The sequence below is a fragment of the Condylura cristata genome, unplaced genomic scaffold (assembly GCF_000260355.1).
Source record: "Condylura cristata isolate star-nosed mole 26May11 unplaced genomic scaffold, ConCri1.0 scaffold00014, whole genome shotgun sequence".
Classification (NCBI taxonomy): domain Eukaryota; kingdom Metazoa; phylum Chordata; class Mammalia; order Eulipotyphla; family Talpidae; genus Condylura; species Condylura cristata.
In genome coordinates this window covers 46,218,731-46,234,243 of record NW_004567115.1, presented here as the reverse complement: position 1 = coordinate 46,234,243, position 15,513 = coordinate 46,218,731, and the positions used below count along the sequence as shown (strand labels likewise).

The following is a 15,513-nucleotide window of genomic DNA, read 5'->3' as shown; positions in this document are numbered from 1 at the left end:
AGTTGTTTTATGAAACAAATGTTACAATACAAATAATTTGTAATACATTGCCTTGTATAAAACAGTTCTAGTTTACAATACCATATAAGTTTTAGGGTGTAAGAGCCTACCTCTTGGAATGTACATTACTACACCAAGCCTATCACTAAAGCACCCATAATCCTCACCACAGTCCACTGGACTTCCTCCCAGGAATACAAATACATGTTTTAATTAAATAAACATAATGTGAAAAGGCCAAAGGAATTAAATGTGTTCTTGAGGGTTGTAAGAAATCTGACAAAGTAATGAAGTTGAGATATCACTTTGCCAAAGCAGATGTGAAAGGAGCTGAGCTCCCCTCAGTCTGACAGCTCTCTTCCTCTGGACCCTAATTGCATCTGCAATCTAACTCTAGCCTCTGAAAGTGGCCATCAAAGTCAATATTAATTAAAGGTGTTCTGTTTTGCTTTTTAAAAGGAGGAAAACGAGTATACAGGTGTATTTCTTCCATTCATTTCTTGATCAGATGAGAGGAGTTTTCCCACTAAGACAAAGACTTGGGTAATCACAATAAAATGAATCTTTTCCATAAGTTACATAAAGTTGCCCTTTGGTAGTAGGATCAATATGTCCTCATACCAGGGAACTGTACGAAATAAAGCAATTTGTTCTCATTCATCATGTTTCAGCACGGAATGCCCTCTGACATGAAAGCATAAAGCACAAGATGCCCTACTGAAATCTGATGTCTTAAGGCACTAGGGGTAGACATTTCTAAGTCATTCTAAGGCACACTTTAAATAAGATGATTGAAATCAGTAGAACCAGAAAGCAAGAAAAATATTTTTTCATGTCATTTGATGGTATATTTTATGCAATTGAAAAATCTTCAGGCTCAGGAAATAGAGTGGAGACAGAAGTTCAGGTATTTGATAGCATCTTTATTTAAACATATCTAAAATGCTACTGTATACTTATGAACATCTGTATTTGTAATGGGACATAGCTAGGTAAATACTTTTTTTTCCCCCACAAATAGTGTGGAGTAGATGTTGCTGTCTTTCGGTATAAACAAAGTGTAGAAATTTCAATAATTTCAGATGACATGAAAGGAAATAAATCTGTATCATCTTTCTTTTTGTACCTGTAATTTTTTTTCCCTCTAAATGCCTTCATATCAGTCTCCTCCATTCATTCCTCTTTGGTTATCTTATTTTGATAGCCAAGCTTTCAGCAAAATCTGGAGCTGAGAAGATACAAAAATACATTTCTGACAAATGAGAAATGAATACAACCATTTTCAGACTGTTGTAGGCAATTCTCCCTGAATTTTATCTTATTTTAAGACAATAGCTATATCCTGTGGCATCACATTACAATGGTAAAAGTATTGATTGAAGCTCTATGAATCAGATCTTATGGAGAGACTTTTCATTTATTACTTATTTCCTCTGTCTGCCAATGCTGTGAGCACACATCTATCAAGGTTTCATTTACTAGATGAGTAGTCACAGGGCTGGGAAGCTGATGGATTCTTAGCTCATGTAGTGTATGTCAGCACTCCTATTCAGACCTAGGCAGGGCTTTTCTGAAGCCCACTCTGCGTAGGCAACCGTCATCTACCATCAAAATAAAATGAATGTTTGATATGCTCAAAATCAATGTGGTTTTCAACTACTCCATGGCATTCAGAGTAGGCAAATTGAACATTATTTCTTAGGAATTCATCAACATCGTCCACACATTGATAAAATTATTTAATTATAATGTAGCAAGAATTACTTTAAAATTTCATAAATTATGAACTCATTTAAAAGGCACTGTGACAGGCCCTCCCTGGCGGTACAGTGGGTTAAAGCACAAGACTAAGAATCTTAAGCCACTTCAACATGAGTTCGATCCCCACCCCGGAGGTGACCCACATGGCGCGGCAGACCTCTCCTGACCCGCCTGCTGCTCCCCTCAGCAGTGTACTTCATCACTCGGCCTGTTCTGCTCCCCACTCTGTCTCTGGTGAATCCTCTCACCGCTTGCATCTCTGGGCTGTGCACCAGTTCTGTATGCATAAATAAATAAATATTTTTTTAAAATGTCATTGTGACATCTGGAAGACAGAAATTATAAATTCCTAAAGGGAAAGTTTTTAGATGTCATTCTGACCTGTTCCTGTAATAGCCTGTGAAATAAATCTTTTTGTTGTTGTTTCTGTTATTGTTGTTGTATCTTATACAAGATCAAAAGCATAAAATGACACATTTCACTTTAAAGTATACAGTATCTTTTCATAATGTAATATTTTCTGTTTCTAATTTAGATGTGTTCAAAGGGTGGCTATGGCATAGGAAAAGAGACAAAATTTATTTAGTCAGATACAAAATTTAGACTATAGCTTGTGGAGTAGGTCATATTGTGTTCGAAATCATAAAACCACCAAATCTAAATAAGAATAGTAATATGTAGATAAACAAAGCCATGCCCTACCTCACTTCCTCTTAACGTCCTAATACCATGTAACACTGAGCTCCACACGTTGGCTTAAAAATACTGTGGTGTGATTCAAGTTTCCAATCTAATTGTCATGGCACATCCTCTCTCCAGACCAAGAATTGTTCACTCTGTCTACATCATTAAATCCATTGCATTCTTTGAGTTTAAAAGCTTCCAGTTTTTGCTAAACATTATAAATCCTTGTATTGCAACAGCTACAACCCCCCTTGTGTTTTGAGAGACAGAGCTACTCACCTGGAAAACCAGCTGTTTCCAGATTCCATGACTGACTATTAAGGAACTGATGTCGGATTGCGGTAAGTCTGCGTGACGCCTTACAAAGGACAGGCTTTCCTCAGTGTTCCCACAGAGGACACGAATGTAAGAATGAGCTCCAAGTATGTGTGTATTCAGTTATAGGTGTTTCAGTATCTCTCACTGACTTTCTGTCAATACATTAGTGTGGACTCCTGGGGGCAGGGCACGCATGGGCAGCTGTGACCTATTTGCTGCCTGCAAACAGAGCAGTGTTCCATGGCTACCCCCAGACAATAGCCAGGAGGCAGGCTGGGAACGCGTAGGCTGTCGTTGCCCTGATTACGTGACTCTCCATGGTGGTCTCAGGATGACTCTGCCGGTGGTAACACCAAACACTACTGACACAAATGACTGTTGTCGTATGGTCATGATGCCCCCTACTCTGTCCCTTGTTAAACTCTGCCCCCCTCCCTATCCCACTCTCCGGACCTTAGTTCCCATCGCATCGTGCATGATCAGCTTTTATTCGTCTGGATGCTTTCAGTTAATGGCGCAAGAACGTCTGCTGGAAGAGCAGAGGCTTGCCTTGCACACCCGCTCCACGGCCGCTATGTCCTCATCACGTTCCCGCCGCCAAGCGGCAGTAAAGTTCCAACACTCACCCCATTAACTCGTTTCCTGTGAATATGTAAAACATCACCTACTGCACAGCCCAGAAACTATCCGCTGTGCCCCTTGCAGGCACTAGTCACTGAACTTGATCCACAATAAACGAATCTTAATTAAAGATTAAAAATGAAGAAAATCTGTTTCCCGTTTGAATAAATGCTTAGTCAATATCGATCTCTTCTTTATGGAATACACACTTTACCAAAAAACATGCAAGGAAAAGTAAAGCATGATCTGGCTGGACACGGGAGACACTAAGTACCCAGATGCCAGGCTGTGTACAGACAGAAGAAAGACACTATATCATTGCTTTATCAACCCAAACAGAATATGCTGTGCTTTATATTCATGATGATTTTGGCATGAGCCACTATACACTTGAAGCATTTTCAAAGATGTAATAGGAGAATTTGTGTTGGCATGGAGCCACATAAAAGCTAAGGATAAAGAGCAGTAGCCAGAACTATGTTTATTCAAGTCTCTCGAGGCTCTGCTAATCACAGAGAGGGACAGGCAATTAGCACAGGAAAAAAATAGGCACTTAGTAAGTGGCAAAAGCTAGAGAATCTGAGGAAAGCAGGGGGACGCATGAAGTGATAACTCAACCTCACACAGGACACTTTGAAGAGTGGAGATAAGTCCTTCAGGCCTGGGGACACCGGCTCATGGGGCCCCCACAGTCTTTGTGGCTGCTTGGGGGAGCAGCTTGAGAGTGAGCTTCTCTGCGGCGGAGGCTGCGCTCGCTTAGCTTCATGGTTGATACTCTAGGACCAAAATTCAGCACATAGTGACATGGAGACCTTTAAAAGCCTTCTTGCAGGCTACCGTGATATTACTAAGAGTTAGTATGCATACTCATACAGAGCTCTGTGGTAAATGAGGCGCCCCACGTCCCAGGACACGCTGAGGGAAGAGTTGTGGAGCAGGTTTGCAAGGCAAGACCTTGCTGAACAGTGAGCAGCCCTCTGGCTATTTATTGACAGTGATGACCATGCATGCTTGATGACGTGACAGTGGCAGGAGAAACAGGGTCGGGGGACAAAGGGTAATCGCTTTATGGGGAACAGGAGTGTCCATGTCAGCCACGTGTACAAGAAGGCCGCCCATTTCTGTTGGTCATTTAAGTGGGAGTGGCACTGCTGAGTCAGAGACTCTGAGTTACTTTCCCAAGCGTTTGCAATGGTTGGCACGCTTATCCCATCCGGGGACCCCATCCAATGAGCATTCTCAGACTAGGTGCCGAGACGGAACTTCGATCCTTCTTGAGATGGTCTATTGTATTTTAATTTGCACGTCACTGATGACTACTAAATAAGTTTGCATGTGCTTATTAGCAATTACCCACTTGGTGAGCACACTTTTTATTTTGGTTATTTTCTTTATTTGGTTATTTTCTTTGTCCCACCCTTTTTTTTTTTTTTTTTTGGAGTTGCTGTACATGTTCTGGAGACCAGCTTTCTGCTTTACTCTGGCTGGCCATATTATTTTCTCAACAAAATTCTACACTTAAAGAAATACCTATTGACTATTTGTTTTCTTTGTGAGTAGTGCTTTTGATGGTCTAAAACCTTGGTGAGTGAGACAAATCTAGATAGTTTAACAGTGTCATTGTTTACCATTTCAAATGTATGTGTCGGATGTACCTGTAATTGCCTTTTATATAGTGGAGTAAATTTGGAGACAAACTTTTCTATTTTATAAAAGCATTGAAGTCACATACCTCCTCTTATTAAAAATGCTATTTTTTCCTTTCTCAGTAGTACCACCTTTGTTATAAATCATGTCCAAATATATGCCATGCTAAATAAATATTGTGGTTTGAAAATTAATCTTGATATGCTAAAGTGTCTGATCTTTATTAGTGACTCAAATGTCTTTGCCATTTTAATTTCTACATAAATATTAGAATTCTCAAATTTATTTTTTTAAAAATCTGTTATTTCAGTTGGAATTATACCTGAAGATTACTTGGGGAGGAAACTGATGTTTTACTAATATTGAAAATCCCACTAATGAATGTGTATAGTTACATATGCATTATTATTTTTATTTTTTAACAATTATTTGTTTATTCACTCATTCATTTGTTTATTTATTTATTTATTTATACATACAGAACTGAGATACAGGCCAGAGGTGCAGGGATGGTTAGAGGCTTCACCAGAGACAGAGTGGAGAGCAGAATAAGCAGATCAACGAAGTACACTGCTGAGAGGAGCAGCGGTAAAACAGAAGTCTGCTGCACCATGTGGGTCAGCTCCAGGGCTGGGGATCGAACTTGCACTGAAGTGGCTCCAGTTAGCTTGCAGTGCTGTGTCCTAACTCATTGCACCACCAGGAAGGGCCCTGTATTTTTTATTTTTGTTACCTATATTTTTAATACAGTAAATGCTGACATGCATGCAAAACAAAAGAAACTCATTCACTTCTCCTGGGAATGCAATATAATAAAACTACACTGGAGAATGGTTGCGCAGAATAATTAATTTGACAATTTAAAAAGTAGTAAATATTAATCAGAAAATAGTAAAACCAGTATCACATACTAATAAATATTGTAGTAAGATTTATACCATTAATAATGTTTATTTTGATGCATAAGAAAATTTTTGAAATGAGATGAAATTCATACTAGCTTTATGAAGCACATTGCTTCAAGCTGTAGAAAACCTATGGGAAACAGGTTAGAACATTAGGATGTTTATTGCCTAATATTATAGCAATTTTAGAGTAACGTGGGTCTATAGCTTACTAATTTGATGGTCTATGAATATTGAAGCCTCTCTCCAGTGCTGCAGATCTACAGTGGGCAAGGCGAGGAGTGTGGGTCTCCATGGTAGACCTCCATACTAACAGCTTGGAGGTCTCCTTTTGAATTTACAGGGAAAAGGTGGTGTATTTCATTGAGAATTTTCTGACAAATGATAAGCTCATTAATTTGTTACCGATGATATACTTTGAGTCACTGGATAGCAAGGCCCCATTCCTGAACTCAGTTTCACACATATAGCTTACTAAGAGGCAAAAAATCCCTACCTAAGAAACATCTTGAATTAATGGCCAATTAAATGAAGATTCCAAGTCCAAATTCCAGATACAACATTGAGCAAGTGTTCCTAAATCCCAAGCGGGTTGTCACACAAATCTCTATTCCAAATCTCAAACCTTTCATGTTATTTAACACCTTCATGTACGACACTGCTGAATACAATAGTCACAGAGGGAGAATCTTATTTCAAACTACAAGGATCCCCTGAATGAGAGTTCCAGCCAGTATGAGAAAAGGTCCAAGATGACAGAAAGCAAAGGTATATTAAAATATTTTTGATGAAAGCTATTTGGAACTATCTAGAAACACACACTTTTTTTTCATCACTAGCATTTGACTTTTTTTATGAAATGAAAAATAAAGTCTGTCCTTGTAGAGATTTTTGTGCTAAAATGGTATTTTTACAGTTCCCCTTGGGCTCACAAATGTACATAACTATCATGCACAATGAGATTCAAAAGCCACACTCGACAGCCTCTGCAGCACACACACACACACACGGGCACACTCATCCACATACTCCCTTTTCCCAGAGATTAGCTCCCAGCTGCACCTTCTCTCTTTCTTCAGGGTAACCCCACAGTGGCCTCACTCCCCTGCCTTTTCTCTGTGGCTTCCCTTCCATCTCCTTATCTCGCCACTTTAGATTTCTCACTGAACTCGAGCTCCTTAGGAGTATTTTCCCTCTCCCTTGTTTGCTGAGTCTTGTCTGGGCTTCTGGATCTCCCACATACCCCTAGTTTTAAAAGAGTAGGAAGGAGAGGTTAGCAGGAAGCTGCAGCTCTTCAGAACTAGTGCTTAAGAAAGAACTTTCCATGCCTTTCCTGACTGCCGTGGAAGCTTCTCAGAAACAGGAACTAAACTCTCAGGTGTTGCTGCTCATCACCCCGTGCTGTTGCTCAGTTGTGGATGATCTGCGCAGTCAGCTGGAGTTTAAGACCCATTGCCAGTTAGTATTTCATTTTGGAACCCAGGAAGGAGCCAGTCTTAACTAACTGGAATCCATCTCCTTTTGTCTATCTGTAACTTTGATTAAAGGTCATGCGGTTCCAAAATAAAAAAGCTTTCTTTTTATCTGAAACTTTGGACATGTGCTCAAAAAATCATCATTAAACAAGTAAGAAGAAAAACTGATAATAGCTCATGTTTGGAGAAGAAGACACTTAAATGTTTTAAATCCTAGACTAAGCACTCCTTGTCTACATTTGACATTAGTTATTTGTTCTACCAATCCTAATAGGCCAGTGGTATCATTTCTCCTTTTTATTTTGTAAGATTTATTTTATTTGTACATACAGAACTGGGGTACAAGCCAGAGGCTCAGGGGCAGTGAGAGGCTTCACCAGAGACAGAGTGGGGAGCTGAACAGGCAATTCACAAAGTACACTGCTGAGGGGAGCAGCAGCCGGGTCAGGAGAGGTCTACCGCGCCATGTGGTCACCTCCGGGGCAGGCGGGAATGGAACTCATGCGGAAGTGGCTTTAGCTTCTCAGTGCTGTGCTTTAACCCGCTGCGCCACCAGGGAGGGCCTCATATCTCCTATTTTACATGTTTGCTTGAACTTACGAAGTTACTTAAACAATTGAGCTAGGACTCACATTCTCTTCTATCTGTAGGGTTTGCCTCCAATGTGTTCTAAGGCTCAGGTCAAAAAGTGCAAAGAGAGACTCAGATACTAAATACTAAATATTTAACAAATCAAGCTAACACATTGTAAAATAAAACATTACCTATATTCTTACCATAATAAATAGTGCTTCCTAAAAGCCCGAAGTTCAGGTTCAAATTCAGATCTATCTGTGCCAAATAGAGTTGGTGAGAGTGCACATCCTTGTCTTGTATTTGATCTCAGAAAAAGCCCTTTTAGCTTTTCATCGCAGGGTATGGTTCCGGCTGTGGGTTCTGTCCTATCTAGCCTGTAGTATGTTGAGGTATGCTCCTTCTATCCCCATTTTTTGTGGGCCTTTACCATAATGGATGTTGAGTCTTGTCATATGCTTTCTTAGCACCTATTAATATGATCACGTGTTTTTTCTCTTTCCTTTGGTTGTTGTCTACCAAGGGTTCTTGGTCTGCATCACAGAGATGCTATGTGCACATTTTGGGGTGTCCTGGCTCTCATATCTTCACTCATCCACACATCACTGTCACTCCTGGCCACCGTGGAGCTTAATATAGCTCACAGAAATGGTAGGACCCATGCAGAAAGGACAAACTTGGAGAAGCCACTCATGTCCTGAAAGAAATTTAAGCGCTATCAAAGTAGAGAATTTTAAGTCCCGGTATCTGGAATGAGGTCTGAAAAAGAAACAGTGGCCACTGGTTTGGCTTCTTCCTTGAAGTTTTGGCCTGCTTGCCTGCAAGGAATATCTCAACAGTGAGAGCCCCAGACTGGGGCTCTCTAAAGCAGTGTTTCTTAAACTTTTATTGCATTTATTTATTTATTTATTTATTTAAATTATGTTTATTGAGGCCCTCCCTGCTGGCGCAGCGGGTTAAAGCACAGCACTGAGAAGCTCAAGCCACTTCTGCATGAGTTCAATCCCCGCCTGCCCCGGAGGTGACCCCATGGCGCGGCAGACCTCTCCTGACCCGCCCGCTGCTCCCCTCAGCAGTGTACTTTGTTGATCTGCCTGTTCTGCTCCCCACTCTGTCTCTGGTGAAGCCTCTCACTGCCCCTGAGCCTCTGGCCTGTACCCCAGTTCTGTATGCACAAATAAATAAATCTTAAAAAAATTATGTTTATTGAGATAACATTGGTTTACAATGTTTTAGATTCATACCACCATGGAAGCAATAATCCCCCTACAGTCCACTGGACCCCTGCTCCTCTTTACTCTTGCTTCCCTACCTCCCCCTCAGGTAGGCTCAATTCTATAGTCAAATATCTAAGGTTGGGTTTGGTTTATTATTTTTTTTTCTGTTTCTTTGCTTTACTTTGCTATATTCCACATATAAGTAAAATTAGCCGGTGTATGACTTTCTCTTTCTGATGTATTTCACACAGTATAATCTCCATGTTGTTACAAGTAACAAGAATTCATCTTTTCATAGTTCAGTATATCTAAGCTTGTGTGTGTGTGTGTAACACAATCACACACACACTAAATGTATATCTAGACACATACTGTTCATTCATCTGTCACTGGGCACTTAGGTTACTTAAATAACTTGATATTTCAACAAATGCTGTAATAAATAGGGGTGCATATACTCCTTAGAATCAGTGATTCCATATTTTCCAAGTAGATTCTGAGGAGCAGAATTGCTGGACCATATGATGGATCAAATTTTAACATTTAGAGAAGTCACCATGCTCTTTTCCAAAATAGCTGGGCCAGTCTGCTTACTCACTAATGGTGTACAAGAGTACATTTCCTATACCCACTACAATCTTTGTTCATAGTTTTGATATGAGAAATTCTCGGGGGTGTGAGGTAGTGTCATGTGCATTTTAAATTCATAAGCCATAGGGCTCTCCCTGGTGACACAGCAGGACAAAGCACAGCCCTGCAAAGCTAGTCACAACAGCTGCAACATGAGTTATATCCCCAGTCAAAGAACTGACTTACATGGTGCAGCAGACCTTCCTGACCCACCTGCTGCTCCCCTCAGCAGTGTACTCGTCCATCTGCCTGTTCTGATCCCCACTCTGTCTCTGGTGAATCCTCTCACTGCCCCTGCGCCTTTGGCCTTACCCCAGTTCTGTATGCATAGATAGATAGATAGATAGATAGATAGATAGATAGATAGATAGATAGATAGATAGATAGATAGATGATGGATGGATGGACGAACAGACTCTTAAGCCTGGGGCCCTGCCCCTGACATCTGAGAGCGTTAAGGGGAAGGATGTCCTAAAGGAACTCTGCAGAGTCTTATGGACTCCACCCCCTGCTCCAGCTTTCTGGACTCTACACCTACCCCAGTGTTTGGAAACTACAACTCCCAGCAGTACCAGGGAGAGAACTGCGAGGACCCAAGGGCAGAGCTAGCAGGAATTCTGGGACATTTGGGGGATAAATAAGGCGCGATTGCATCTCGCAATCTCTCGCTCGGGAAGCAGCTCTCCTGACCACGTGACTCGGTGTGTTCTGTCAGCCTACCCGTAAGGTATTCCAGTGATTTTGTATCCCGCTCTCTTTCCCTGGGTTGTTTCCTATTCCTTTCCCCTTTTGTAAATAAACCCGTTATTGACCCTTTTGTGTGCACCTGCAGTATAACTGAATTGTGAGCATGCGGGTGAGGCCCCACAGACAGGTGGCCCAGTCCACTCTGGGCTACCCTGTAACAAGAGCAGGACTCTGCCACATGCTAAAACTTATGCTCCTGACTTTATTGCTACCTGTCCCCCCAGAGAGTGTAGAAGGAAAATAACACTCCCTCAAACCATCTACCTGAAGTCAGGAGAAATAACACCGATAGAAAATTCCCTCTGAAGAAGCTCAAATGATGACTTCAGCTTAAGAGATTTTGGGTCTTTGTCCAAAATTATCCAAGCCCAGTTTTCTCTCTGTAGAATACATTATTTTATTGCCTTATGTAAATCATTATGTGTTGGCTCTACATGACATGGAGTGAGTGGAAATACTAAAAATACTTTGTAGTTTGGCTCTGAGAAGTTGTGGAGAAAGAGACAAGCCTGTGAGCGTGGTTCTGGCTCTGGTTCTCCAGCTGACCAGCCACCTTGGATAAGTCACTTAACCTGCACAAACTAACTGTCCTCCTCTACAAAGAGACATTGCAGACCCAGAAGAAAGCGATAAGGATCAAATATAAAAAGATATGTGTATTTTGAAAATCAACCAAAGAATTTATTTAGAAATCTAGAGAGAGTGATAAAATTTAATGTTAATGTGGACAAAGACATTATTTTTATCTTTGTTTCAATTTTTAAATACTACATATATATTATGTAATGTTTTAGGAATTATTTGGACCAACACTTTTGGTACATAGAAACTGAGAAACAAAGAAAAACAGGGTGTTTTTTTTTTTCTACAGAAATATATATAGCATCCAGCCTTGCCTAATATTTCAGTACAGTTTATAATTGAATTATATGCAACTTCTATTAATATAGTTTTAAATTGGGCCCTCTCTGGAGGCGCAGTGGGTTAAAGTTCAGCACTGAGAATTTAGCTTCAGCACAAGTTTGATCCCTGGTCAGGAGGGTGACCCACAGGGCGCGGCAGACCTCTCCTGACCTTTCCGCTGCTCCCCTCAGCAGTGTACTTTGTCAGTCGGCCTGTTCTGCTCCCCGCTCTGTCTCTGGTGAATCCTCTTATGGCCCCTGCCCTTCTGGCCTGTATCCCAGTTCTGTATGCATAAATAAATAAATACTTTAAAAAAAAGGACTATAACTGGCCAAGACAAAAATCACAAGCCACATGCAGTTCCTGAGCACTTGAGAAATGGCAGTGCAATGGAGAATTAAGGTTTTCCTTTTGTTGAATTTTAATTACATGAAACCTGAAAAGATGATTTTCCAGTGAATGATCGGAAGTCATATAAGTGTGTCCCCCTCTACAAAGAGACCCTGCAGACCTAGAAGAAGGTGATAAAGATCAAATATAAAAAGATATGTGTATTTTGAAAATCAACCAAAGAATTAATTTAGAAATCTATAGAGAGTGACAAAATTTAATGCTAATTTAAATAGGCTATGTTTTCTGCCAAGTTGGTTATTGTCATCATTACTAGGCTGATTCTCAGTGCCAGAATTATTTAGATTAATCATTTCTCTTTGGGATAAATAAAAACCCAGTATGGTAAGACTTTAGGATGAGACCAGGATATCATTACAAGGTACGTTTTTACTTTTCCTTAATCACAGGGCTGCAAAGGTGCTTTTATGTTATATTAAGGTGTGCAAAGTTGTTTTGGTCTTGTGGTTGTTAGGCCTGTTCCTTTTCTAATCACCTCATTCTCAGATTATAAATTTTCTCCCTCAGCCCCAGAAGAGATCTGTGATTCTGTATCATTTCCTTCTTCCTTAATCTCCTTATAGACTCCTGGTGTTTATTGTCTGTGGAACAGGAAGTAACTAAAGGGGTTCTTTTGCATCAGGCATAAAGAATTTTTCATCTAGCACCTGCTAAACACATATTATTATCCAGAACATTGACCCAAGAGTCTCAGAGAGGAGCAAAAAGATAGAGTAAAATGATCATTCAATGAATATTTCAGCTGCTCAAAGAACTTTTGTTATTTTTTTCTCTTTTTTGCCTAACTTTAACTTTTTGGCACTGTTTTAGATGTTCCACTTGGGTAATTAAGTGACTATAGGTGTTACCATTTCCATTTTAATGTTATTTTGGCTCAAAATTTAATGCACATTAATTAATTCCACAGCTGCTACTATCTACTAAAAATAGCAAAGGGAATCATAGGAACAGAAATTCTGAAATATAGTATATTCAATCAGAGTGAAAATGTCCCATCTGCCAAATCATTTATTTTTGAATGAAAGTTCATTAGAAAATTCTCAAAAAGACCTTCCAGGGCTCGCTGTCACAAAAGACTTCAGAACTTTAGCCAGAAAGCTGGACTGTGTTTTTCATATATCTCCATTTTCAAATAAAAGTGCTGTTCATATTACAAAATGAATTGATGGTAGATTACAGAGTGCACTCCAGGATCTACTTAAAATGTCTGGCGAGGTGTTCTCATCTTGTGTTACTAGTCAAGATTAAGACACCATTTAAACATATTGACTGCTGTTGTGCCCTAAATATTTTGCTTTCAATTTTTTGGAACTTATTTTTTTTTCATGCCATATTATTTATGGAATGTGACCATCGAGAGAAAGTTAGAATTTTCACTAGTAAATTAAGTGATAAAGGTTTGAGGGTGAGGGTGTTTTTGTGTGTGTGTGTTTTGTTTTGTTTTTAATGCCTATAAAAATTGGAGTGTAGCCACACCCAGATGAGTGAGTGTTACATCCTGGGGGTGCGGTTATGGTCCAGCCAGTTGTCCCGTGGTACTAGCCAGGACACCAGTGCAGCTCCCTTTTTTCAAAGCCCATGTTAAGACGTTCTGAACAGTGAGCATGCAGTCGGTGAGTCAGAATTTGATGGGTATTGTTAAGGCTTTCTAGGGTTAAAATCTCTGTTCAAATAGTTCTCTACTTTGCTTTCTTATGTTGGCTTTGCTCCCACAAGCGGTGTCTATTTCCTTTTCTTACAAGGGCCACTGTCTTCATTCTTCTGTCTTTTAGAGTGACATGATTTAAAATGATATAAAACGTCCCATGATATAAAATGTTATGTCATGACATAAAATGTCATGCTCCATTTTGCACAATGTTAGACCATGCCCAGATTCTCTTATTTGTAGTTGGATTATTTACCCAATGTAATGTTTTTTTAAATAGAGGAATAGAGGGGTCTTTTTTTTTAAGATTTATTTATTTATGCATAGAAGAAGTAAGTTACAGGTCAGAGGGGTGTGTGGAATGGGGTTGGGGCTGAAGGGGGCTAGAGGATTCACCAGAGGCAGAGTGGGGAGCAGAACAGGCAAATCCACTGAAATACATTGCTGAGGGGAGCAGCAGATAAGACAGGAAAGCTCTGTTGTGCCATGAGAGTCAGCACCCTGGCCGGGGATGGATCTCATGCCTCTGTGGCTAGAGATAGCTTTTTAGTGCTTTTAACCCTACATCACCTGGGAGGCCCCTGAAGTTTGAGTTTAAAAACCTTGGAGTGAAGTGGTGGTGGGAAGTCCACAGGGGTTACAACGGAAGTGAAAAATGTACAAAATGAAGAATAATGTAAATGATATATAAAAACAAAAAATCCAAAAACCTTGGAGTAGATTGCAGAGAAACCAAGAAAAAAAATACAATATTCAATTGTAATAAAAGTAAAGTATATCCACTTTTTAAAAATTTTAGAGAATGTCTAAACCTACTACCAAATTTATTGTTTAAAAATAAAATTGGACGGCTAAAGTGCTTAATTTAACAAAGAGAGCAGCACAGTAAGTTGCCAAAGACAGCAGTCAGAGATGTCTGTGGAAGCAGCCGAGATAGCATCATGACATTTATAAACAAAAAGCTCAGAAGCTGCTCTACTTCATGTTGCTTTGACAAATACTCATTTCGGCTCTCTAGCATTGTGATAAAATAGAGATTTGTGAAACGAGGAATTTTCTTTTAAAAGGATGAAGGGTCAAGCCGAAATGTCTTCCAAAGGAGGGAAGTCGTGGAAAATAACTACCTGGTTTCTAAAGAACAAATATTTGAAGGTATGCTTAATGCTCGCAATTTTTAATGTAATTCTGAAAATACGAGCTATCAATATCCATGTGCAGAATGTCCCTTTGAGTGCAAGGTACGGGGCACCTGTTTGTGTTCATCTAGGCTGAACCAATCGAGCAGTCACAAGCATTACTTGCCTTATTCATTTTTTTTTTTTTTTTAAATCTTATGGTCAAGATTTAAACTGCATCCTGTCCCCAACCTGCAATCCAACTATGCAATCGCTGAGAGGAGATGAACAAGACTTATCAGATCTTAAAGCATTCTGTAGAGTTCAATATATTCAAAAATAATGTCTCACATTCTACCATAGTTATTGGAGATTTTCTCCTAAAATCAACTAAAGAGTCAGTGAGTCTTTTTCAAAAGGAAAACTGAAATGGTAACATTAAAACACACACACACACACATACACACACACAAATCTTGGGAATCTTATACTCCTATAAATAAGAGCTCTGATCATGCTTCTTTTCAGAATATCTCTGTTGCTGAAATTCAGTAAAAACTTACTTCCTTTTGTTTCCTGTCCCTATATCTTCTGAATATAGATTTGACTTTTTAAAGACATGGCTTGCATCTGAAAGGAATGTGGAATTTTATTTAAAGTGGCTAATAACGATTTCGTATTTATGGTTTTGAGAATGTAAAGGAAGTTGGCAGCTTTCAACATGAAGCCATGCACTCAAGCCTCAAGGTTTATGCATTTATTAAAGGCTCTTGTCTAGAGAGCTCAAACTAAAATACTAATGTGCTGTATGTTTCTTTGACTATCCGTTGCTATTATTCTACATCTTTGCCCACTGTA

At 39.7% G+C, this 15,513-nt stretch overlaps 1 protein-coding gene across 1 annotated transcript in view; it reads left to right on the top strand.

The window, feature by feature from the left end:
• Positions 1-2,956: 2,956 nt before the first annotated feature.
• VEGFC (vascular endothelial growth factor C) overlaps positions 2,957-15,513 on the top strand; it is a 128,332-nt gene continuing 115,775 nt past the window's right edge. The window contains exons 1-2 of the mRNA XM_004682412.2: positions 2,957-3,370; positions 14,608-14,692. Of these exons, the coding sequence (XP_004682469.2) occupies positions 2,957-3,370; positions 14,608-14,692 (499 nt within the window). The remainder of the gene's footprint in view (positions 3,371-14,607; positions 14,693-15,513) is intronic.